We start from the raw sequence: 27,605 nt of genomic DNA, 5'->3' as shown, positions 1-27,605 counted from the left end.
ATACTGTTTCTCATACCTCAAACACTTATTCAAGTGAATGGCAGGATTTAGCAGCCATTTAAACTTCTGATACACTAATGAATACAAGAGAAAGCTAATTTTCTAGCTAATTCTCACCCTTTTAAACTCAGTAGATGTAGCAGACTAATCATACATTTAAAAATATTAGAAAATCCAAATAAAAAAGACAATCATAAATAAAGTTAGTATGAATAACAACAATAGTCTGCTTTATCTTTTTCTCTTTTAATACTGATTTATCATAAAATTTCTCATCAGCTCTTTAGTTTTCTGAGAATAAGAGGGTAGGAAGTGGGCAGGTACAAATTCCAACTTGCAAAGCTTACCTGGTGTCAAATCATACACTGAGGTGCTTGACAGTTTCTTCACTAGACTGGGATTGCTCAAACGAAGCTCCATACAAGCATCATCTGTAGCATCAAATCCTCCTCGTTTTTGATATCTATACTTTGCATTTGCCGATGTTACATCAGCACCTGAAGCTAAGATGTGCAGTCTGAGGATTTCTGAAAGAGTGCAGCTATCAAGATCCAAACTTTTCAAACTGCAGCCTATAGTTGTTAAAAATGAAATAGTCATTTAGAATATAAACAATAAATACTCAGCAATGTAAATGTACCTTTATAAAATTAAAAATAAAAAGCCAAACAAACAAAAAAACAAAACCCACACATACCCTGGTGTAACTGTGGCCATGCAGCTGCCAAAGATGCAACTGCAGACAGTGCAGATTTTGTGGGGTCTGCATCTTCATCCAAAGCCTCTGTTAAATCTTTAAGGAGATAAATACTTTATTCTAGTGCAAATCAAAGCTTGAATATTTGGGAATAATGCCCGTTTTAAATGATGAAAAAAACAGCAAACACCTTAACATTCAGAACCTCAAAAGAACAAACACTAGGTACAAGCATTATTTCACATTCTGCTTCATCACCACCTACAGCTATAAATCCTAAACCATGCACTACACAGACATTTTCATAACTTAACAGAAAAGACAATTTCCAAATTACCAATGAGACGCACATAAACATTCCCCCCAAAAGATAAAATGCACTTTAGAATTAAAAACAAATCTCCTCACTCAATATAACCTTAGAAAAGTCTACCTTGAAAATTGGAATCCATTTAAAGATACCCTAATCTTTTATTTTTTTTTTTTTTTTTTTTGAGATGTAGTCTTCCTCTGTCACCCAGGCTGGAGTTCAGTGGCACGATCTCGACTCACTGCAACCTCCACCTCCCGGGTTCAAGCAATTCTCCTTTCTCAGTCTCCCGAGCAGCTGGGACTACAGGCACCTGCCACCACGCCCGGCTAATTTTTATATTTTTAGTAGAGACGAGGTTTCACCTTGTTGGTCAGGCTGGTCTTGAACTCCTGACCTCAGGTGATTTACCCACCTTGGCCTCCCAAAGTGCTGGGATTACAAGCGTGAGCCACGGTGCCCAGCCCTTTTATGAATATTTTAAGATTAAGTCATAACAAAGTATAGGTTATAGTCATCACAAAATCATCACAGAAAATGAGCTAAAAGAAGTAAAAGATGGCACTACTGTAATTTAACTATTGAAATATCTTCATTAAAATTTCACATTTTTATTTTGAAAAATTTTACAGACCAAGTGCGGTGGCTGATGCCTGTAATCTCAGCACTTTGGGAGGCTGAGGTGGGCGGATCACAAGGTCAAGAGATCCAGACCATCCTGGCCAACATGGTGAAACCCCGTCTCTACCAAAAATACAAAAATTAGCTGGGCGTGGTGGTGCATGCCTGTACTCCCAGCTACTCGGGAGGCTGAGGCAGGAGAGTCATTTGAACCTGGGAGGCAGAAGGTCCAGTGAGCCAAGATCGTGCCACTGCACTGCAGTCTGGTGACAGAGCGAGACTCTCTCAAAAAAAAAAAAAAAAAAAAAAAAAAAAAAGAAAAGAAAAATTTCCAATCCAAAAACCAACAGGGGCCGGGTGCAGTGGCTCATGCCTGTAATCCCAGCACTTTGGGAAGCCGAGGCAGGCGGATCACCTGAGGTCAGGAGTTTGAGACCAACGTGGCCAACATGGTGAAACCCCGTCTCTTCTAAAATACAAAAATTAGCTGGGCGTGGTGGCAAATGTCTGTAACCCCAGCTACTTGGGAGGCTGAGGCATGAGAATTGCTTGGACCTGGGAGGCATAGGGTTGCAGTGAGCCGAGATGGTGCCACTGCACTCCAGCCTGGGTGACAGAGTTAGACTCCGTCTCAAAAACAAAACAGAACAAAACAAAACAACAGGAAGATTTCCCTGAATTTTCTAAATAAATTGCTTTAACTTTAAAATGGTGCTTAGCTTACAAATAGAACTAAACAACAAATCTACTGGTATAAATGTATGTAAAGCATTGGTATATCCAGTTATTCCTAATTATAATACATAGATTGATCAGTGTCAAGCTATGAAAAACCCTTCTGTTATATCATAGTACAATGTACACAGATTCAGACTAAGAGTCAGATAATGTATATTCTAGTATCAGCTATACTAGTGCCTCATAATGTGCCCTTGAGACAAGTCACTTAATCTGGGGTTCATTTTTATTTTTTTTGAAGATGGAGTCTCACTCTGTCACCAGGCTGGAGTGCAGTGGCGTGATCTTGGCTCACCGCAACCTCTGCCTCCCAGGTTTAAGCAATTCTCTGGTAATTTTTGTATTTTTAGTAGAGACAGGGTTTCACCATCTTGGCCAGGCTGGTCTTGAACTCCTGACCTTGTAATCCACCGTGCTCAGCCTCATTTTTCTTTTTCTTTTTGAGACAGGGTTTGAATCTGTCGCCCAGGCTGGAGTGCAGTGCTGCGATCTCACCTCACTACAACCTCTGCCTTCTGGGCTCAAGCCATCCTCCCACCTCGGCCTCCCCAGTAGCTGGGACTACAGGTGCATGCCACCATGCCCACCTAGTTTTTATATTTTTTGCAGAGGCGGGGTTTTGCCACATTGCCCAGGCTGGTCTCACATTACTGAGCTCAACTAATCCGCCTGCCCTGGCTTCCCAAAGTGCTGGGATTACAGGTATGAGCCACCATGCCTGGCCCATCTTTCTTAAAGGAATGAGTCTGGATCAGCCATTTTCAAATTCTTCCAAAAAAAAATTTTTTTTTTTTTCTTGAAAACTCAATATAAAAGATGCTCTTGTTAAAGTGAGATATGGAGATGAGAATTCTGCCTTTTCATCTTTCCAACTCTCCTGCAGTGGCACTGACGAATTGCCTTGGATTAGAGTTTGAAAATCACTAGGCTAATCTTCCGTGGTTCTTTAGCCTTCTACTATATGACTCTCCTACCAAAGTCCAAAGCCTGACAAAATTAACCTTAGAAAACAGTCCCTTACTAAAGGAAAAAGGCAGCTCTGGGATCGTATCTAATTACAATCATTGACAATTTCATGGCATTTCAAGCATACATAGGGCCACACAGGAGAAGCTATCTATAAAATTTGCATATATGCCAAAAGTCATTCCTACCAGATCTAATCTAGCCCAAACGACAGAAATCATATTCTTCTGTAGCAGAAAAATACTATATCTAAAATTTCCTCAATGTTCATTTTACATATAAAGCCAAACAAATTTAATTAATGAGCACTCCAAAATTAACAACAGTCCTAGATACAAACTGTAAAAGTGTGTTGGCTCTCATCCTGCAGCAATCACCACATTCAACCTATACCATCTATAGAAAGTTATAATTTCCTAAGACAAAGGCTATAAAAAGGCCTTTAGGAAATGAAAAACCAATGAAATGCATTTTTAATTGTGTTAAATAAAGTAATATGCTAAAATATATTCTTTAACTCTTTATCTATCATATGGCATTCTTAAGAAACTGTAAATATCATTCTAGGATCTGCTTAGTGATAGTCACTTGGGTACATCACACCACGAGAATATAGCCAAATTATATCCAGTATTTTATGACTAACTGCAACAGATATATTTATTGTCATCATAATCTAGAATTAGGTGCATACAATTCTAACACTAGACAATGATCCAACAAATACACAAAACTATTCTATATAAAGAGGATGCTCTTGTTCCCATACTTTGAAGGGCTTTTTAGTTCATAAGACTAAAGAGAGGAACTGATGTATTAAATATAAGATTTTTTAAATTGGTAGTCAAAATCTCTCAGGTTTGATATAAAAACAGGGAGACCAAGGGCCAAAGAAATTAGATCTTCTCAAAGACAGATAATTTTACAGGCAATGCCAGAGGAAACACATATTCAAAATTTCAACTTCTTTACCATATTATGAAGCAACATAGCACAGTTGTAATGAGTCTCTAGATCAGACTGCTTGAGCTTGTATCCCATCAATTTCTTATTAGCCATGTTTCTTCAAACTAAGCCTCAGTTTCTTTATATGTAAAATGCAGAAAATAGTATCTACCTCAAAAGAGTAGTATGAGAATTAAATGAAACAATGTGTAGTCTCTTACATCACTTATTTTACATCACGTAAAATGTGGTCAATCATAAATAATAGGGAAGTGAGAAAACAGTGAAAAATGCCAGACTTATTTTTTTTCCCTCCCTAACATTTAAATATATATACATATATATATATGTGTGTGTGTGTGTGTGTGTGTGTGTGTGTGTGTATATATTTTTTTCCTTTGAAACAGGGTCTCACTCTGTCCCAGGATGGCGTGCAGTGGCACGATCACAGGTCACTGCAGCCTCAAACTCCCAGGATCAAACAATCCTCCCACCTCAGCCTCCCAAGTAGCTGGGGCTACAGGCATGCACCACTACACCTGGCTAATTTTAATTAAATTTATTTATTTGAAACAGAGTCTCTCTCTATTGCCTAGGCTGGTGTCGCGATCTCGGATCACTGCAACCTCTGCCTCCTGGGTTCAAGGGATTATTGTGCCTCAGCCTGTATGGGATTACAGGCATGCGCCACCATGCCTGGCTAATTTTTGCATTTTTAGTAGAGATGGGGTTTCACCATCCATGTTGGTCAGGCTGGTCTTGAACTTCTGACTTTAAGTGATCCGCCCACCTCAGCCTCCCAAAATGCTGGGATTACGGGCATGAGCCACTGCGCCTAGCCTTGTTTTATTTTTTGTAGAGACAAGGGTCTCACTATGTCACCCAGGCTAAATATTTTCAAAGACAGCATTAAAACTTTTATTGAGTGGCCAATATTATTTAGAGAGATACACCTTATATTTATACACAGTCCTATATAGGCAATAGTTATTTTAAAAACTCACAGATCAATCATGAAAGTATAATGGCAGCTGGGCACAGTGGCTCAAGCCTGTAATCCCAGCACTTTGGGAGGCCGAGGCAGGTGGATCACCTGAGGTCGGGAGTTCAAGACCAGCCTGACCAACATGGAGAAATCCTGTCTCTACTAAAAATACAATATTAGCCGGGTGTGGTGGTGCATACCTGTAATCCCAGCTACTCAGGAGGCTGAGACGGGAGAATCGCTTGAACCCGGGAGGCGGAGGTTACAGTGAGCCAAGATTGCGCCATTGCACTCCAGCCTGGGCATCAAGAGCAAAACTCCGTCTCAAAAAAGAAAAGAGAAGAGAAGAGTGTGTAATGGCAATTCAAACACCAACCATTGCTTATATATATTTTTCCTTTATAATACTAATTTTCCCATACCATTTCCTTTTTACCACACTTTTATTTTCCACCATGACTTCCAAAACTACACAATTCAAATCTGGAATTAAATACAGCTTTATGTCTTGTATTGTTAGAATTTGATCAATAACTCTATAATGTTGGCTATTAATAAATATAATAGCTAAAAGAATATCATTTAATTGACTAAATTATCTGAGATGACAGTAGGGGTCATATTGCTTAAAATGGTCTTAATAAGGGACCTATGGTGGTTAGCACTCAAGTTAGATATAAATATATTTTTGCTTGAACTCAGGCTGTAAAATCAAAAGGCAACAAACATCAGTGCATACTCATCAATATCCTGTTGCTTCAGAGACCAGGCATAAAGGAAGATGACCTTGAATTATCTAAGGTCAACAAAACTATCTGACTGGAGGAATGTCCCATCTTTCTGTACCAATATTCTGATATCAAGATGTCTCCTAACAGTTCTTTCTTACTGTGAATTTTTATGTAACACACTCAAGTATTGTTTAATCAAGTTTCTGGTCCTAAATCTCATATATGGTAAAGTTCAGGGTATTATTCAGGAGGCCAAATCAATCTCTTATTAGAAATGCTTAACATTTCCTCTGACTGAGGTGAATCCTAAACAAAATAGTGAACATACTGTTTTAAAAATATGTAAGGGTTTGCCCCAAGAATTATTCCTGCATTAACATGTAGCATACAACTGACTCTAGATATTTAAGCGTACAGAACTTAAAGGGCAAATTACCTAGTTCAAACTATTAAGTAAAATTTTACTTAACTCTGATGTAAAAACTGTCAGATCTAAAATGAAATCAGCAGTAGTATTTTCATTTTAAAATATTAATTACAATTAAAGTATTTCCTGGCCAGGCGCAGTGGCTCACGCCTGTAATCCCAGCACTTTGGGAGGCCAAGGCGGGTGGATCACCCGAGGTCAGAAGTTCGAGACCGGCCTGGCCAACACAGTGAAACCCCGTCTCTATTAAAAACAATACAAAAATTAGCTGGGTGCGGTGGTGGGTGTCTGTAATCCCAGCTACTTGGGAGGCTGAGGCAGGAGAATCGCTTGAACCTGGGAGGCGGAGGTTGTGGTGAGCCAAGATCATGCCAATGCACTCCAGCCTGGCAACAGACTGAAACTCCATCTCAAAAAAAAAAAAAAAAAGTTTTTCCTTAGTTAGGGGCAAAAAAACCCCCAAAAACAAAGAAACAGTGCTACAGTGCTAGTTAGCAGAATCTCTTGGAATTAGATACTGGTCAATGAAATCTATAATGCTCCTAAATCACAGGGAAAGTCTAAAGGAATAAAAGCAAGATAGATCGAGGGAAAATATCTTTAAGGTTGTCAGACACAGGTTATATCAAAACAAAATTTTTATAACATAATCCATATGTTGTTAGCATATGATTCAATATCAGGTAACCTGAACAACTATATTTTATAAGCATAAAAGCCAATTTAATTTAAAATTAGCCTTCAAAAATTAGTTTCACTACAAAACTACTATGGTTCAATCAGCAATAATGTTGAACTCTGACCTTTGGTGTCAGCATCAGTTAATTGCTCTTTGGCTACTTCCTCTTCTTCTTCAGCTATTGCCTGGAAGATTGCAGTCAGGAAGAAAAAAAGCAATTCACACAGTGGGCCTTCACTGTCATTTCCTACAAGAGCTTCCTCTAATACTTCTGTGAATAAAATGTTTAAAATGAATTTAAAGTTCTGTTCATGTACCGAAAAAACAACTCCACTGGAATAAACATGTAATCAACAATAGTATGTGCACCTATTTTCTTAAGCATCAATTTATGAAAGTATAACCAAGTATTATCCAAGCCAAAATAAGAAACAATTTATAATTACAATAAAATACAATAAAATCATAAGCCAAAGTCACCTCATTCAAGTAGGTCAAAATAGCCTCAATAGATCAACATATTTCATTTAAATTTAAGGCACGAATTAAGGCACATTTTAAAAATTATAGTTTTATTCTAATCTGAACAATGCAAATATTTGTTATTGTGCCACTGTTCTTGAGGGCTATATATGTGCAAATAGTGAATAGGAGAGGTCATTATCCGCATTAGGTTTTAATCCTAATATTGTGTCTAAGTCATAAATAAGTGTTTCTTATCTAATTCATCTCACCTAAACCAGCACTGTTTAGACCTCCTTGATCTATAAGGCACAGTGATTCTTGCCTCATCCGGCTCATAAGGAGAAATAAAAGAATTTGAAAGCCCCCCTAAAGAATACACTTTTATTAAAATAAGAGTGGCATTATAGGCTGGGCACAATGGCTCACGCCTATAATGAGCCGAGGCTGAGGCAGGCGGATCACGAGGTCAGGAGATTGAGACCATCCTGGCTAACACAGTGAAACCTCATCTCTACTAAAAATACAAAAAAATTGGGCCGGGCGCAGTGGCTCACGCCTGTAATCCCAGCGCTTTGGGAGGCCAAGGTGGGCAGATCACAAGGTCAGGAGTTCAAGACTAGCCTGGCCAAAATGGTGAAACCCTTTGGCCTCCACTAAAAATACAAAAATTAGCTGGGCATGGTGGCGGGTGCCTGTAATTCCACCTACTCGGGAGGCTGAGGCAGAGAATTGCTTGAACCTAGGAGGTGAAGGTTGCAGTGAGCCAAGATTACGCACTACACTCCAACCTGGGTGATAGAGCGAGACTCTGTCTCAAAAAATAAATAAATAAATAAATACAAAAGAAAAAGAAAAAAATTAGCCAGGCCCGGTGGCAGGTGCCTGTAGTCCCAGCTACTTGGGAGGCTGAGGCAGAAGAATCGCTTGAACCCTGGAGGTGGAGCTTGCAGTGAGCTGAGATCTCACCACTGCACTCTAGCCTAGGCGACAGAGTAAGACTCTGTCTCAAGAAAAAAAAAAAAGAGTGGCATTATAATTCTCTATTTCAAAGTCTCTACACAGATTTTAAGAAAATTATTTTTCCATGTGACAGCCAAAAATTCAAAATCTGATCCAAATCTCTCCTTATACTAAACGCATTATAAATGTTTATACAAAGTAAAAGTATATAAGTACACAGGCCAAAGAGAATTACAAATTAAAGGTAGGCAATAGCCTGTCTGCAAACACCCATATACCACTCCCTGCTCAAGAAGTGGAGTCTATTCCACCATCCTGTTGAATCCCAAGGTAGCCTCTCACTGCTCTGACCAATGGAATGTGGCAGAAGTAAGGCTGTGCCAATTCCAGGCCTAGGCTTTAAGAGGGCTAGCAGTTTCTGCTTCCTGCTTCTTAGAGTCCCCAGGTGCCACATAATAAGTATGAGATACTCTGATGAGATGAAAGGCCACATGAAGAGGACCAAGGCACCAGAACCTGTGTGAGAAGAAGCCATTTTGAATATCTAGCTAGACCAGAGAGATCCCAACTCCAGTGCCCCCACAGAACTTTACGAGATGGCTTGTGTTTTTAAAGGTACTAAGTTTAGGATGAACTATAATGTAGCAATAGATAACTAGAGCACTTGCCTAGGGTTACTCCATCAGGAAACTCATCTTGAAGATCAAAAAGTTCCCCAAATGCATTAAGGAACTCCAAAACCATCAGAGCATCACCAAAGATTTCAGGAGGTAGTCTAGTTTTCACTGGTGTTGGTTCTGGAAGTTCCTGAAAGATTAAACAATTTATATAACTATGTAAACCAAGAAAAGGAAAACTTAAAAGGTAGAGATGACATACTTTTTACCTAACTATTAAGCATTATTCTTTGTAAGCTACTGGTTCTCAACCCTGGCTGTTTATCACAATCACCTTTGAAACTTCTAAAATTATAGATGTCCTGAACTTGTTCCAACTTTACTAAATCACAGTTCCTGAGAAGGGACTGGGAGAAAGGAACATTTTCCTTCCTTTTACTAAGAACATAACTTTAGGCTGAGTGTATTTCTGACTATATTTCCTGGTAAGAGTCTCTTAACCCACATTTTGAAGTCAAATCAGCTGTGAAATACTACCTTCAATGTACTATCTCCTTATGATTTGGAACATAATTAATCTACCATCCACTGATTTAGAAATTGTTCTTTATAAGCCAAGTTGAATGAGTTTGATGTGGACACTTTGGCCATTTCTGGAAACAGGCAGAATCCTTACCTAGCAATCAAGCTAAATGCATGCCTGGCTACAGTGGTTTTTGGATTATTAAGGATTACACAAACTGACCTATTATTTCTACAGAATAAGATCCATTATCAAAGCTGATTATAAAACACTAACAATACTACCTTGGAATTCTAAGTGTGAACATTTGCTTAACTAGCTATTTTCTCTCGGTTAAATATAAAGAAAAGAGGCTGCTATTAAATAAAAGAATGATTTCATCAGCAAAGCCACATAAGGCATGTAAAACCTATGTGTGCCAAACATCACATAACATGTTTATACCTTAAGGTCATCACATTCCATATCTTCTCTAGGTTTACTCCACTGTTTTAAGTATTCCACATATTTTCGCTTTTCTTCACGTAACTTCTCTCTTTCCTAAAAATTTTTAAAAGTTAGTAACAATTCATGTAAGAAATTTACATGGCAACATTGGCATCTCCTGAGAACTTGTTAGAAATGCAAATAGTTGGACCTTACCCCACACCTACTGAAGCAGTAACTCTGAGGTTAGGACTTGGCAATTGGTGTTCTAGCAAGCCCTCCTGGTGGTTTTTAATACATGCTAAAGTTTTAGAACCACTGATCAAAATAATACCTATCAAAATAATGCTATAAAGACTGAAAATGGGCCGAGTGCAGTGGCTCACACATGTAATTCCAGCACTTTGGGAGTCAGAGTCAGGTGGATCACTTGAGGTCAGAAGTTCGAGACCAGCCTGGCCAAAATGGCGAAACTCCATCTCTACTAAAAATACAAATATATATATATATTTTTTTATATGATACAAATATATTTATATAAAAATATATTTTAAAAAATACAAATACATTTTTTTTTTAATTTTTAAAAAATAAGTCTATAATATAGACTTATTTTATATATGTATATAAAAATAAGCTGGGCATGGTAGCACGTGCCTGTCATTCCAGCTACTCGGGAGGCTGAGGCAGAAGAAGCACTTGTACCCGGGAGGAGAGGGTTGCAGTGAGCTGAGATCACACCACTGCACTCCAGCCTGGGCAGCTCTTGAATAAATACTAATTTAATCTGACTTGATCTATAGCTTTCCCTCTACTTCCTATCAATAAGATCCTAGCAAAATAAATTATTAGACTGCCTAAAATGAAACTTCCCCTTATATTTGTAATACATTTGTTATTTTCAAGATTCATTTGAATCTGATAACAGCCTAGAGACACAAAGAGGGAACAATAATTAAAAGCAACAATATTAGAATAGATGGACTTCTTTCTTGTAATTTAGGCTATTTCTCTTACTCACTTGGTCTTTTGAAACTCTTACTTTTTGATTCTGGTGTTTGAAATTGCAAGATAAATATTAACTGCTAAATGTCTCTAATAAAGCAGTGTAAATAAAATATTTTACTATTTTTTCCAGTAAGTATATTTAATATGTTATTATATTATTCTCTTCTTTGAAATTTAGGAACAACAGAGGTAAACAGATGTACACATCAAATTTTCAACGTAAAATGGCCTAGATAGTTACGGAACTTGCTGTAACTTGAATAGTCTGCTTAAATAAATTATCCACCCCCAACTTCAGAAATAATTCTTATAGGATCAAATAAGGTTAGCATTCTAATTCATTGTTGTGAACAGTGTAAATAAGCACATGCTTGGGAAATATTTAGTGATGTATATGTATAGAAAGTTTTGAAAATATTCTTACCCTTTGATTTATTCTACTTCTACAAATTTATCCTGGGACATAGTCCAAAAAAAAGAAGACTTTATTCAGAAATTTGAACACAGCAGTATTATTTAAAGCACTTGGACTATTTAATGAGTTATGCAGTCATTAAAAATTCCACTTAAGATTATTTAATAACATGAAAGAATGTTTATGATCATGTTAGATTAAAAAAAGCATATAAAACTTTAAATGGTGAGTGATCTGTTTTTTTAAGGCACAGGATAAAGACTAGAAATAAACAAATCAAAGTGCTAATTCTATCTCTGGCCAGGTGTGGTGGCTCATGCCTGTAATCCTAGCACTTTGGGAGGTTGAGGTGGGCAGATCACTTGAGGTCAGGAGTTTCAGACCAGCCCAGCCAACATGGTGAAACCCCATCCCTAGTAAAAATACAAAAATTAGCCAGGCATGGTGGTGGGCACTTCTAATCCCAGCCACTCGGGAAGCTGAGGCAGGAGAACTGCTTGAATCTGGGAGGCAGAGGTTGCAGTGAGCCCAGATCAAACCACTGAACTTCAGCCTGAGCAAGAGAGTGACACTCAGTAAAAAAAAAAAAAGTGTTAATTCTATCTCTAAATGTTACCATCAGATTTCTGGTGATTTTTCTGTTCTCTATGTTTTCTGGCGTAAACTTATATTAGACCTTCTACACCAACTCAATGGTCTATTTGACAAACATTTGGTTTCCATTCCAAGATGGCCGAATAGGAACAGCTCCGGTCTGCAGCTCCCAGTGTGATCGACGCAGAAGATGGTGATTTCTGCATTTCCAACTGAGGTACCTGGTTCATCTCATTGGGACTGGTTGGACAGTGGGTGCAGCCCATGGAGGGCAAGCTGAAGCAGGGTGGGGCATCGCCTCACCCGGGAAGCCCAAGGGGTTAGGGGATTTCCCTTTCCTAGCCAAGGCACGCCGTGACAGACTGCATCTGGAAAACTGGGACACTCCTGCCCAAATACTGCGCTTTTCCAACGGTCTTAGCAAACAGCACACCAGGAGATTATATCCTGCGCCTGGCTCAGCGTGTCCCACACCCACAGAGCCTTGCTCACTGCTAGCGCAGCAGTCTGAGATTGACCTGCAAGGCAGTAGCCTGGCTAGGGGGAGGGGTGTCCCCCATTGCTGAGGCTTGAGTAGGTAAACAAAGCGGCTGGGGAAGCTCAAACTGGGCAGAGTCCACTGCAGCTCTGCAAAGCCTGCTGCCTCTGGGGGCAGGGCATAGCTGAACAAAAGACAGGAGAAACTGCTACAGACTTAAACGTCCCTGCCTGGCAGCTCTGAAGAGAGCAGTGTTTCTCCCAGCACGGTTTTTGAGCTCTGAGAACAGTGTCTCCTCAAGTGGGTCCCTGACCCCTGTGTAGCCTAAATGACACCTCATACAGGTAGGTGCCCCTCTGGGATGAAGCTTCCAGAGGAAGGATCAGGCAGCAATATTTGCTGTTCTGCAGGCTCCGCTGGTGATACCCAGGCAAGCAGGGTCTGGGGTGGACCTCCAGCAAACTCCAACAGACCTGCAGCTGAGGGACCTCATTCTCAGAAGGAAAACTAACAAACAGAAAGGAATAGCATCAACATCAACAAAAAGGACATCCACACCAAAACCCCACCTGTAGGTCACCAGCATCAAAGACCAAAGGTAGATAAAGACCACAAAAATAGGGAGAAACCAGAGCAGAAAAGCTGAAAATTCTAGAAACTGGAGCGCCTCCTCTTCTCCAAAGGATCACAGCTCCTCACCAGCAACAAAACAAAGAGGGACGGAGAATGACTTTGACGAGCTGACAGAAGTAGGCTTCGAAAGGTCAGTAATAACAAACTTCTCCAAGCTAAAGGAGGATGTTCAAACCCATCACCAAGGAAGCTTAAAAACCTTGAAAAAAGACTAGACGAATGGCTAACTAGAATAAACAGTGTAGAGAAGACCTTAAATGACCTGATGGAGCTGAAAACCATGGCACGAGAACTATGTGACACATACACAAGCTTCAATAGACAATTCAATCAAGTGGAAGAAAGGGTATCAGTGATGAAGATCAAATTAATGAAATAAAGCAAGAGGAGAAGTTTAGAGAAAAAAGAGTAAAAAAGAAATAAACAAAGTCTCCAAGAAATATGGGACTATGTGAAAAGACCAAATCTATGTCTGATTGGTGTACCTGAAAGTGATGGGGAGAATGGAACCAAGTTGGAAAACACTCTTCAGGATATTATCCAGGAGAACTTCCCCAGCCTAGCAAGGCAGGCCAACATTCAAATGCAGGAAATACAGAGAACACCACAAAGACACTCCTCGAGAAGAGCAACCCCAAGACACATAAATGTCAGATTCGCCAAGGCTGAAATGAAGGAAAAAATATTAAGGGCAGCCAGAGAGAAAGGTCGGGTTACCCACAAAGGGAAGCCCATAAGACTAACAGCGGATCTCTCAGCAGAAATGCTACAAGCCAGAAGAGAGTGGGGGCCAATATTCAACATTCTTAAAGAAAAGAATTTCAACCCAGAATTTCATATCCGGCCAAACTAAGCTTCATAAGTGAAGGAGAAATAAAATCCTTTCCAGACAAGCAAATGCTGAGAGATTTTGTCACCACCAGGCCCACCTTACAAAAGCTCCTGAAGGAAGCACTAAACATGGAAAGGAACAACTGGTACCAGCCACTGCAAAAACATGCCAAATTGTAAAGACTATTGATGCTAGGAAGAAACTGCATCAACTAACGGGCAAAATAACCAGCTAACATCATAACGACAGGATCAAATTCACACCTAACAATATTAACCTTAAATGTAAATGGGCTAAATGCCCCAAGTAAAAGACACAGACTGGCAAATTGGATAAAGAGTCAAGACCCATCAGTGTGCTATATTCAGGAGACCCATCTCACATGCAGAGACACATATACGCTCAAAATAAAGGGATGGAGGAAGATCTACCAAGCAAATTGAAAGCAAAATAAAGCAGGGGTTACAACCCTAGTCTCTGATAAAACAGACTTTAAACCAACAAAGACCAAAAGAGACAAAGAAGGCCATTACATAATGGTAAAGGGATCAATTCAAAAAGAAGAGCTAACTATCCCAAATATATATGCACCTAATACAGGAGCACCCAGATTCATAAAGCAAGTCCTTAGAGACCTACAAAGAGACTTAGACTCCCACACAATAACAATGGGAGACTTTAACTCCTACTGTCAATATTGGACAGATCGACGAGACAGAAGGTTAACAAGGATATCCAGGACTTGAACTCAGCTCTGCACCAAGCGGATCTAACAGATATCTACAGAACTCTCCACCCCAAATCAACAGAATATACATTCTTCTCAGCACCACATCACACTTATTCCAAAACTGACCACATAGTTGGAAGTAAAGCACTCCTCAGCAAATGTAAAAGAAGAGAAATCACAACAAACTGCCTTTCAGACCACAGTGCAATCAAATTAGAACTCAGGATTAAGAAACTCATTCCAAACTGCACAACTACATGGAAACTGAACAACCTGCTCCTGAATGACTACTGGGTAAATAACGAAATTAAGGCAGAAATAGAGATGTTCTTTGAAACCAATGAGAACAAAGACACAATGTACCAGAATCTCTGGGACACATTTAAAGCAGTGTGTAGAGGGAAATTTATAGCACTAAATGCCCACAAGAGAAAGAAGGAAAGATCTAAAATTGACACCCTAACATCACAATTAAAAGAACTAGAGAAGCAAGAGGAAACAAATTCAAAAGCTAGCAGAAGGCAAGAAACAACTAAGATCAGAGCAGAACTGAAGGGGATAGAGACACAAAAAACCCTTTAAAAAAAAATCAGTGAATCCGGGAGCTGGTTTTTTGAAAAGATCAACAAAATTGATAGACCGCTAGCAAGACTAATAAAGAAGAAAAGAGAGAAGAATCAGATAGACATAATAAAAAACAACAAAGGGGATATCACCACCGATCCCACAGAAATACAAAGTACCATCAGAGAATACTATAAACACCTCTACACAAATAAACTAGAAAATCTAGAAGAAATGGATGAATTCCTGGACACATACACCCTCCCAAGACTAAACCAGGAAGAAGTTGAATCTCTGAATAGACCAATAACAGGTTCTGAAATTGAGGCAATAATTAATAGCCTACAAACCAAAAAAAGTCCAGGACCAGACGGATTCACAGCCAAATTCTATCAGAGGTACAAAGAGGAGCTGGTACCATTCCTTCTGAAACTATTCCAATCAACAGAAAAAGAGGGACTCCTCCCTAACTCATTTTATGAGGCCAGCATCATCCTGATACCAAAGCCTGGCAGAGACACAACAAAAAAAGAGAATTTTAGACCAATATCCCTGATGAACATCGATGTGAAAATCCTCAATAAAATACTCACAAACCGAATCCAGCAGCACATCAAAAAGCTTATCCACCATGATCAAGTGGGCTTCATCCCTGGGATGCAAGGCTGGTTCAACATATGCAAATCAATAAACGTAATCCATCACATAAACAGAATCAATGACAAAAACCACATGATTATCTCAATACATGCAGAAAAGACCTTCAACAAAATTCAACATCCCTTCATGCTAAAAATGCTCAATAAACTAGGTACTGATGGAACGTATCTCAAAATAATTAGAGCTATTTATGACAAACCCACAGCCAATATCATACTGAATGGACAAAAACTGGAAGGATTCCTTTTGAAAACCAGCACAAAACAAGGATGCCCTCTCTCACCACTCCTATTCAACATAGTATTGGAAGTTCTGGCCAGTGCAATCAGGCAAGATAAAGAAATAAAAGGTATTCAGTTAGGAAATGAGGAAGTCAAATTGTCTCTGTTTGCAGATGACATGATTGTATATTTAGAAAACCCTATCATCTCAGCCCAAAATCTCCTTAAGCTGATAAGCAACTTCAGCAAAGTCTCAGGATACAAAATCAATGTGCAAAAATCACAATCATTCCTATACACCATTAACAGAAAAACAGAGAGCCAAATCATGAGCAAACTCCCATTCACAATTGCTTCAAAGAGAATAAAATACCCAGGAATCCAACTTACAAGGGATGTGAAGGACCTCTTCAAGGAGAACTACAAACCACTGCTCAACGAAATAAAAGAGGACACAAACAAATGGAAGAACATTCCATGCTCATGGATAGGAAGAATCAATATCGTGAAAAATGGCCATATTGCCCAAGTTATTTACAGATTCAATGCCATCCCCATCAAGCTACCAATGACTTTCTTCACAGAATTGGAAAAAACTACTTTAAAGTTCATATGGAACCAAAAAAGAGCCCGTATTGCCAAGACAATCCTAAATAAAAAAAAGAAAGCTGGAGGCATCATGCTACCTGACTTCAAACTATACTACAAGGCTACAGTAACCAAAACAGCATTGTACCAGTACCAAAACAGATATATAGACCAAAGGAACAGGACAGAGGCCTCAGAAATAACACCACGCATCTACAACAATCTGATCTTTGACAAACCTGACAAAAACAAGAAATGGGGAAAGGATTCCCTATTTAATAAATGGTGCTGGGAAAGCTGGCTAGCCATATGTAAGAAAGCTGAAACTGGATCCCTTCCGTATACCTTATACAAAAATTAATTCAAGACGGATTAGAGACTTAAATATTAGACCTAAAACCATAAAAACCCTAGAAGAAAACCCAGGCAATACCATTCAGGACATAGGTATGGGCAAAGACTTCAAGACTAAAACACCAAAAGCAATGGCAACAAAAGCCAAAATTGACAAATGGCATCTAATTAAACTAAAGAGCTTCTGCACAGCAAAAGAAACTACCATCATAGTGAACAGGCAACCTACAGAATGGGAGAAAATTTTTGCAGACTACCCATCTGACACAGGGCTAATATCCAGAATCTACAAAGAACTTAAATTTACAAGAAAACAACATAACAACCCCATCAAAAAGTGGGCAAAGAATATGAACAGACACTTCTCAAAAGAAGACATTTATGCAGTCAACAGACACATGAAAAAATGCTCATCATCACTGGCCATCAGAGAAATGCAAATCAAAACCACAACGAGATACCATCTCACACCAGTTAGAATGGCAATCATTAAAAAGTCAGGAAACAACAGATGCTGGAGAGGATGTGGAGAAATAGGAATGCTTTTACACTGTCGGTGGGACTGTAAACTAGTTCAATCATTGTGGAAGACAGTGTGGCGATTCCTCAAGGATCTAGAACCAGAAATACCATTTGACCCAGCCATCCCATTACTAGGTACACACCCAAAGGATTATAAATCATGCTGCTATAAAGACACATGCACATGTATGTTTATTGCTGCACTATTCACAATAGCAAAGACTAGGAACCAACCCAAATGTCCATCAATGATAGACTGGATTAAGAAAATGTGGCACATATGCACCATGGAATACTATGCAGCCATAAAAAAGGATGAGTTCATGTCCTTTGCAGGGACATGGATGAAGCTGGAAACCATCATTCTGAGCAAACTATCACAAGAACAGAAAACCAAACACCGCATGTTCTCACTCATAGGTGGGAATTGAACAATGAGAACACTTGGGCACAGGGTGGGGAACATCACACACAGGGGCCTGTTGTGGGGTGGGCAGCAGGAGGAGAGATAGCATTAGGAAAAATACCTAATGTAAATGACGAGTTAATGGGTACAGCAAACCAACATGGCACATGTATACCTATGTAACAAACCTGCACATTGTGCACATGTACCCTAGACATTTAAAAAAAAAAAATTCAAGGGAGACTACAGACAACTAAAATGAGCACGGAGCATGTAACATGATCCTCTAAGGCTACTTGTGAATATCCCGAGAAATCTCTGAAAATGACTGACTTTGGAGGAAACCAGCTATAGAATTCTCTAAGGAATACGTACCACTCAAGACCACAATCAAAGATTTGATGAAACACTATTATTACACCTTATTTTTCAAATAGGATAAGAACACAGTACTACATTCTTGTTTTTTTTTTTTTTTTTTTTTTTTTTTTTGAGACAGAGTCTTGTTCTGTCACCCAGGCTGGTGTGCAGTGGCATGATCTTGGCTCACTGTAACCTCCACCCATGTTCAAGCAATTCTGCCTCAGTCTCCTTAGTAGTTGGGATTACAGGTGCGTACTACCATGCCCAGCTAATTTTTGTATTTTTAGTAGAGATGGGGTTTCACCATGCTGGCCAGGCTGGTCTCGAACTCTTGACCTCATGATCTGCCTGCCTTGGCCTCCCAAAGTGCTGGGATTACAGGTGTGAGCCACTGCGCCCGGCCTATTTTATTTTTCAAACTGTGTATTTTACCTCTTAAAGTTTTACATATAAACTTTTACATATATAATCTTCCCTAAATTTGGAAGTCTAAACAATGAAATCATTTAGAACTGCATTCTAAAAGAGGTTTTAAGTGATGTGTAAAGGCATGTTAAATTTTCCAAAGCAAAAGGGAGATAAAACAATCAGCTTTCTATGCACATTCATAAATGTGAAAGAAAGTAGTAAAAGCATTTGAAAATCACCCATGGAGGTAGATATGTAAAGTAGCAGTACTATATGTAGAGAGTATAGCTAATATACTCAAATGAATACCTTCTCTCTTTCTACTTTAAGCCTCTCTTTTTCTTCTTTTTTCTTTAGTCTCTCCTCTTCAACAATTTTTTTCAGTTCTTCCCTCTTTTTCTCTTTATCTTCTTTTTCTTTTTTCTTCGCTTCTAGGGCATCTGCTTTTTCTCTTTTTAATTTAGCCTTTTCAAAAGCTGTGGAGAAAAATCAAACTTAGAACTATATATAGACAAAAAAGAACACTTGGCAATTTTTTTTGATATAACGACAGAATCCTTGAAATAAATGAGATTAGTAGAGACTCTCAAAATTCCTAGAGGGAACCAGCAGGTGATTAAAATAGGAAAAGCAAATTGGCTAAGTTTATGACAAACTACAGTATTGGGACAAACATATATGTGCCTTTGGAAGCCCTAATACCCAAAGTGTTATCTGAAGACCAGCAGCAAAGTTATCATCACCTTGTTAAAAAATGCAGAATCTCATTCCCCAACCAGACCTACTAATTTAGAATCTTCATTTTAACAAGATCCCCAAGTGATTCATATGTATATTCAAGTTTGGGAAGCAATGTTTTAAAAGGCTTTGTGAATCAAACAAAATAGCCCCAGTTTGTAAGCCCCGGAAACAAACTTCTGCTTAATCTAGCACTAAGCAATTTAATAGGGCATATGCAAGACCATGAAATTTTAAGAGATGAAGTGGTCTTATATAAAACAAGCAAACAAATAAACAATAGTTATCTGATAGAAAAAAATAACTGCACTTCAAAACAACCAGAAACATGCCATTTCAGAAATATCCCCCACTCAGGCACAGAGAAATATTCTTTCTTATTCCTAATCAGCTTTTGGAAAGAATGTTAAAACTCACCCAGTGACTTCATTTCTTCTTGTTTCAAAAGTTTATCTCTTTCTTTAGTAGCTTTGTTCCTATAACTTGCAAGAGTCTGTTTATTAGCAACATTGTCCTCCTAAAAAAACAAACCACACCAGTATGCCTGGTTCTTATAGTAAGAATAAAAAGCAAAAAAATTAAAACTTTCACCAATTACACCTTCTTTATACTAAAATGATTTTTTTTCTTTTCTTTTCTTTTTTTTTGAGACAAAGTCTCGCTCTATCCCTCAGGCTGGAGTGTAGTGGTGTGATCTCGGCTCACTGCAACCTCTGCTTCCTGGGCTCAAGTGATTCTTCTCCCTCAGCCTCCTGAGTAGCTAGGATTACAGGCATGTGCCACCACACCCGGCTAAGTTTTTTTTGTATTTTTAGTAGATATGGGGTTCTGCCATATTGGCCAGGCTGGTCTTGAACTCCTGACCTCGAGTGGGCTACTCACCTCTGCCTCCCAAAGTGCTGGGATTACAGGTGTGAGCCACCATGCCCAGTCTAAAATGAGTTTTTATTCTAAAGTATAATTGGGCCGGGCACAGTGGCTCATGCCTGTAATCGTAGCATTTTGGGAAGGCAAGGCAGATAGAATACTTGAGGTCAGGCATTCGAGAGCAGCCTGGCCAACATGATGAAACCCCATCTCTACTAAAAATGCAAAAATTAGCTGGGAGTGGTGACATGCACTTGCAGCCCCAGCTACTCAGGAGGCTGAGGGAGGAGAACTGCTTGAACCCAGGAGGTGGAGGTTGCAGTGAGCTAAGATTGTGCCATGGTACTCCAGTATGGGTGACAGAGTGAGACTCCATCTCAAAAAAAAAAAAAAAAAAGTGCAACTGAATTGTTAATAACTCTAATCTTAGTAATACACAGAACATGAGTTAACTCTGTAGCTCTATAAATTATTACAAGAATATCTCAGGAAAAATTGGTAATACATAGAAAGAGCCTTAAAAATGCTTTATAAACTTTCAGCTTACTTTATAAACTAGATGGTGTAAATATCAAATATGAAAGATGCAGAAAAAAGACATACCAGAAACATTCTTGTGGCCAATGTCAAATTTTATTTTTATTTTATTTCTTCTAAGAATAATGTCTCTAACCTAATTAACTTGTGTAGGTTTTTTTTGTTTTGTTTTTTTAAGACAGAGTCTTGGCTTTGTTGTCCAGGCTAAAGTGCAATGTGGCATGATCTTGGCTCACAGCAACCTCGGCCTCTGTCTGCCTTCCGGGTTTGAGCAATTCTCGTGCCTCAGGCTCCTGTATTTTTAGTAGAGACAGAGTTTTGCCATGTTGGCCAGGCTAGTCTAGAACTCCTGGACTCAAATGTCTACCCACCTCAGCCTCCCAAAGTACTGGGATTACAGGCAAGAGCCACTGTGCCCGGCTGCATTATTGCTTTTTAAAAACCCCCTATAACTTCCTCCTGTCAGAATTTATTCCTATTTTACACTTCAATCCCATAGTTTACTCCCTGCTTTACATTTCAGTAATTGCTCATGTGCTTGCTTCCACTTTGGTATAAAATCCTTGTGGTATGAAAGTCATATCTAATTCACACCTGAAACTTCTACAAGCCTCATTGCTGAGCAGTTATCAACATATAGTACATACTCACATATTTTTTGGTGAGGTAATGAGTTTCTTCCTCTAGGCTATGGATGTGAGGGGAGACAAACATACTTCTTGATTCTGAATACTGTTTTACTAACAGTGAAAATGTAGTTTTAATCAATTCTCTACTTACCTGACTAATAGGTATTCGTTTGGGAGGTCTCCCTCTTCGTCTGTTAGCAGGACTGAAGATAAATGTGGGCGGATCATCAGGAAAGAAATAAGAAAAATCTTGTTCTGCTATTTTATACGTTGAAAGAGATGATGCCTTAACATAAAGACATAGGGTACAGTAATAACACATTAGTAAACAATATACAGATATGCCCTAACATGTCATATGGCCACTATTAATGCTGTTAAAAGACCAGGATAGGCTGGGTACAGTGGCTCACACCTGTAATCCCAGCACTTTGGGAGGCCAAGGCGGGCAGATCATGATGTCAAGAGATCGAGACCATCCTGCCCAACATGATGAAACCCCATCTCTACTAAAAATACGAAAATTAGCTGGGCATGGTGGTGCATGTCTGTAGTCCCAGGTACTTGGGAGGCCGAGGCAGAAGAACTGCTTAAACCTGGGAGGTGGAGGTTGCAGTGAGCAGAGATCACGCCACTGCACTCCAGCCTGGACCCCATCTCAGAAAAAAAAAAAGAAAAAAAAAATAAGGATAAAAACATTAGAATTTTATGCATTATTGTGTAGTAAAATACGTTTTAATTGGTTTAACCAATCCTTTTTCCACTATATAATTAATTAGCCTTACCAGAAAGAAAACCACAATTCAAAGATTACATTACAATAAAATACCTCAAGAATGGTTGTACAGTTTCTTGTATTTCAAAATTATATATTATACAATACTTTATTTTGCTTTGACAAATTTTGTGAGATTTTCTATGTAAATGAATAATCAATCCATATATTTAACATTAAAAATCCACTGTATTAACCCGATAAATTTTTCGTAACCATTTGCCAACTGCTGAACATTTATTCAGATTTTCTTCCCAGGGTAGAGTAATAATTTAAATACTTAATGTATCAAATTTCCCATTACATCCCTCTAGTCCTGATAAAAGCAGAAATACTTGCAAATTCCTATAAAGTTTAAACAAAGAATTTAAGTTCAGAAGTCAACCTTATTCTTGCCAGAAATGGTGTGGTTCTAGAATAATTACTAAATCCAAGAGTTTATCTCCTTTTACCTTGTATCTAGAATTTGTTTGCCTTTTAAAGTTTTTTTATTTTAATTTTATTTATCTATTTATTTATTTTGAGACAGAATCTTGCTCTGTCACCCAGGCTGGAGTGTAGTGACGTGATCTCGGCTCACTGCAACCTCTGCCTCCTAGGTTCAAGTGATTCTCCTGCCTCAGTCTCCTGAGTAGCTGAGATTACAGGTGTGTGCCACCACATCCAACTAATTTTTGTATTTTTAGTAGAGACAGTGTCTCACTATGTTGGCCAGGCTGGTCTTGAACTCCTGACCTCAAGTGATCTGCCCGCCTTGGCCTCCCAAAGTGCTGGGATTACAGGCATAAGCCACTGTGCCCAGTCTTGCTTACCTTTTATCCATGTGCAACCCTAGACTTTTTGTTATTTTTGACCTAATGGCCAAGATCATCATTCTTCCTCTCAAGCAAATGAAAACAAGTGCCATTTACAGAAATACCTTTCAGGAAATGTGTGAGAAAATGATGATACAAAATACAAAAAGTTAACAAAACAGAAAAGGGTATTTTGTGTATAATTATTTTTGTGGGTAGAGCACAGCTTTAAACACCTAGAATTCAACCAGTTCTGGCCATGTAATAAATCAAGAATCTATCAAAATTTCACATTAAAGAAGATTTCATTAAAATGATCATATTCCATCCCACATAATCTCTGAATTATGTGGGATAACAGGATTATCTATGGAATAGAATTATGTAATTGTCTACAGAATTGCACCTTAAATATGAATATAAAGCACATGGGTGGTTGCGTCTCAAATATATATACACTCATAAAGGCCAAAATACGTTTTAGTACATTAATTGCCAAAGTTCCTTATTCATACACACAATACACAAGACCCACATTTTTGTGTACTTGTAGGTACTCCTAACAGCAGTCTATGCTCACCAAAACTGGTTATCAAACTTTGTGTGCTTGCTCACAAAGTGCTGTGCTGATATAATTTGGCTCTGTGTCCCCACCCAGATCTCATGTGGAATTGTACTCCCCAGTGTTAAAGAACAGGCCTGGTAGGAGGTGACTGAATCATGGAGCGGAATTCCCCCTTGCTGTTCATGAGATCTGGTTGTTTGAAAGTACGTAGCACCTCCCACTTCACGCTCTCTCCTGCCAGCCATGTGAAGATGTGCTTGCTTTCCCTTTGCTTTCTGCCAAGATTGTAGGCTTCCAAAGGCCTCCCCAGAAGCAGAAGCATGTACAGCCCACAAAACTATGAGCTGATTAAACCTCATTTCTTTATAAATTACTCAGTCTCAGGTATGTCTTTATAGCAGTGTGAGAATGGATTAATACACCAGCATATCCATTAATAATCTTCTATTACACTCTAAGTGAAAAATGTTTATTGTGACCTTAATTCCCATTTATTTGAGTAAAGTTGATCTTCTTTCCATGTTCATTGACTTTTTCCTTGGTGAAATATTTGCTGATTTCTTTTATCACCATTTTCCAATTGGGTCATCTTTGCTCACTGATGTGTAAGAAATCTTTATAAATTAGAGAAATTGGCCAACTGGTGTTTACAATACACATATACAACTATTCACATATATCGATTGCCTACCAAGTGTCAGGCACTGTTCTAACCATTTATTGGTTAGATCATTAAAACTGTTTGTAAGTTTTAATCATTAAAAAAGTTTTAAATCATTAAACTTTTTGTAAGCATCATTTAATATGGCTACCTGATAATGCTATAGATAGAGCATAATTGAATCTTATCAAGGCAGATACATAAATATGCTCACATTTTTAAAAAATTATTTTTCAGATGACGCTATCTTACGTTTTCAAGTTTTTATATTTCTTCCACTGTGAATTTTAATCATATCTATTTGACCATTTTCCTACTGGGGTGCATATGTTTTTCTAGTTAATTTGTGTTCTTCATTATATTTACTCAAGGTATTTTTCCCCCAGTGCTTGCCCTTGAAATCTATGCATGACTTTTTTTTTTTTTGCCTGATACGGAGTCTCCTGTTGCTCAGGCTGGAGTGCAGTGGCGCGATCTTGGCTCACTTATGCATGACATTTTAAAACTTATGTTTATGCTCAATCTCATCCTTGGTATTTTTTTTCTATTTCTCCTAAGTACCTCGTCATATTTAACATTAAAATTTGTTTCATTTCTTTTGAGTTAGATTTAACTTTATTATTCCAATAGTTAACCAAGTGTCCATTTTTTAAATCAATCTTGTCTCTAGAGACCTGAAATGTTAACTTTTCGCATAAACTCATTCTTAAAGTTTCTCTTCTTTTTAAACATGTATATATAGTGAAATGCACAAATCTTACACATGCAGGAGATGATTTGTGACAAATGCATACATCTCTCTAACCCATTCTACTGCCTTTTTAAACTTTTAAGTTCAGGGGTGCATTTACAGGTTTGTTACATAGGTAACATGTGTCATGGGGGTTTTGTTGTGCAGATTACTTTATCACCCAGGTTTTAAGCAAGTACCAATTAGTTATTTTTCCCCATCCTCTCCCTCCTCCCACCTTCTGACAGGCCCCAGGTACGTGCTGTTTCTGCTTTTTTTTTTTTTTTTTTTTTTAAGAGACAGGGTCTTGCTACATTCCCCAGGCTGGACTTGAAATCCCAGCCTCACATGATCTTCCCACCTCAGCTTTAGGAGTAGCTGGGACTACAGGCATGAGGCTCCATTCTGTTGCTTTTTTTACTTGGTGTGTCTTTATCCCAATAAAAGTTGAATATTTTGTATTTTAAAAAATTACTTTAAGTTTTACCATTTAACTTTTTACTTGGTGTGCAATGTGAAATCTCTAAAACTTGACTTTTTCCTCTCGAAATGGTTATTAACAAAATATAATCTGTCTGCATTATACAGTATTAGCATGATACATTATTATTATTATTATTATTATTATTATTATTATTTTGAGACAGGGTCTCACTCTGTTGTCCACGCTGGAGTGCAGTGGTACAATCACAGCTCACAGCAGCTTTGGTGATCCTTTTACTTCAGCTTCCTAAGTAGCTGGGACTACAGTTACCACCACCACACCCAGGTAATTTTTGTAATTTCTGTAGATACAGGGTTCACCATGTTTCCCAGGCTGGTCTCCTGGGCTCAAGCAATATGTACACTTTGGCCTCCTAAAGTGCAAGGATTACAGGAGTAAGCCACGGTGCCCAGCCAATGCTCTTTTTATTATACATTGTTCTTTCATCTAGTAGGCTCTGTTTAGCATTGTTCTTTGAATCTGTCTATTCTTCATAAGCCAGAACCACACTACAGGTATTAGGAAGCTATAGCTGCCCCACTTGATAACTTTTCTTTTTCCAAATTTTCTATTTTCACCTGTCCTTGTTGATCTTTTTTATAAGTGGTAGTAACTGAACCACCTAGCAATTCTAGCAATTTTAAAAATAGTAATTAATCTAATAAATATTTTTCAGAAGTACTAAAAATTGGCTCCAGATTTAAAAAGAGCAATCTTTAATCATCTTTGAAATAACATTTCAGCAATGTTGTAACTTTATAACACTACCCATTTTGTTTTCTGTCTTCCAACAAATAATTTCATTATTTACCTTTATTTTAATGATTCCATCTTGTGGTTCACAGTGTTGCTTCAGAAAAAGCTTTAGTTTATCACGAGAAAATAGGTGTTTTCTCCGGCTACAGGAAGGAAGGAAGTCAAAGAGGGTAGTGTTAGCATCAAAGAGTTCAACCCAAACTCCGTAATTTCTGTAAATTTATAACCTGAATTTCAAGCCTAGGAATCAAAGGATACTTCATCTTCTAACAGTATTTATGTAGAAGTTACAAGAAACTTTTACAGAGGTATTTATGTAGGAAGTTATAAGATCTACATGAGTGAATCTATTATAAAAAGTCTATTACAAAAACAGCATATGCATTTGTTGTTTAGGGGCCACTGGGAAAACAAACTTCAAGAGCCAGACGCGGTGGCTCACGCCTGTAATTCCAGCACTTTGGGAGGCCGAGGTGGGTGGATCACGAGGTCAGGAGATTGAGACCATCCTGGCTAACATGGTGAAACCCTGCCTCTACTAAAACTACAAAAAATTAGTGGTGTTGGTGGGCGCCTGTAGTCCCAACTACTCGGGAGGCTGAGGCAGGAGAATGGCATGAATCTAGGAGGCAGTGAGCTGAGATCACACCACTGCACTCCAGCCTGGGCAACAGAGCAAGACTCCATCTCAAAAAAAAAAAGAAAAAAGTAAACAAAAAAGAAAACAAACTTTAAGGAAAATATGCTATAGAGAGTAAATCAAATTTTATAACATTAGATTATTACCCCTACAAGTATAATCATTAAAATTCTCTTAAAAATTAAAATCAGGCCAGGCATAGTGGCTCACGCCTGTAATCCCAGCACTTTGGGAGACTGAGGAGGGTGGATCACTTGAGGTCAGGAGTTCGAGACCAGCCTGGCCAACATGGTGAAACCCCATCTCTACTAAAAATACAACAAGAATTAGCTGGGCGGTATGGCACATGCCTGCAATCCCAGCTACTCAGGAGGCTTAGGCTGGAGAATCGCTTGAGCCTGGGAGGCGGAGGGTGCAGTGAGCTGAGATTGCACTGCTGCACTCTAGTCTGGGAGACAGAGTGAGACCCTGTCTCAAAAAAAAAAAGCAAAACAAAACAAAAAAATTAAAATCAGTAGACTACCAGAAATCATATTAAGTGCTGCAAATCAACATTCAAGTGG

General features: G+C 38.5%; 1 protein-coding gene across 3 annotated transcripts in view; it reads right to left on the bottom strand.

Moving 5' to 3' along the window:
- The window catches only part of BAZ1A (bromodomain adjacent to zinc finger domain 1A), a 129,732-nt gene that overhangs the window by 33,317 nt on the left and 68,810 nt on the right, over positions 1-27,605 (bottom strand). For 2 of the 3 annotated variants that reach the window (XM_050798098.1, XM_050798099.1), the window contains exons 6-14: positions 26,458-26,545; positions 21,789-21,923; positions 20,022-20,121; positions 19,176-19,342; positions 10,109-10,204; positions 9,193-9,331; positions 7,224-7,370; positions 698-793; positions 348-572 (exon numbers count right to left, since the gene is read on the bottom strand). In XM_050798098.1, coding sequence (XP_050654055.1) covers positions 348-572; positions 698-793; positions 7,224-7,370; positions 9,193-9,331; positions 10,109-10,204; positions 19,176-19,342; positions 20,022-20,121; positions 21,789-21,923; positions 26,458-26,545 — 1,193 coding nt within the window. The remainder of the gene's footprint in view (positions 1-347; positions 573-697; positions 794-7,223; positions 7,371-9,192; positions 9,332-10,108; positions 10,205-19,175; positions 19,343-20,021; positions 20,122-21,788; positions 21,924-26,457; positions 26,546-27,605) is intronic. The other variant, XM_050798097.1, reaches the window with a different exon arrangement.

The sequence above is a fragment of the Macaca thibetana genome, chromosome 7, assembly GCF_024542745.1.
Source record: "Macaca thibetana thibetana isolate TM-01 chromosome 7, ASM2454274v1, whole genome shotgun sequence".
NCBI classification, from domain to species: domain Eukaryota; kingdom Metazoa; phylum Chordata; class Mammalia; order Primates; family Cercopithecidae; genus Macaca; species Macaca thibetana.
This window is presented reverse-complemented; position numbering and strand designations above follow the sequence as displayed.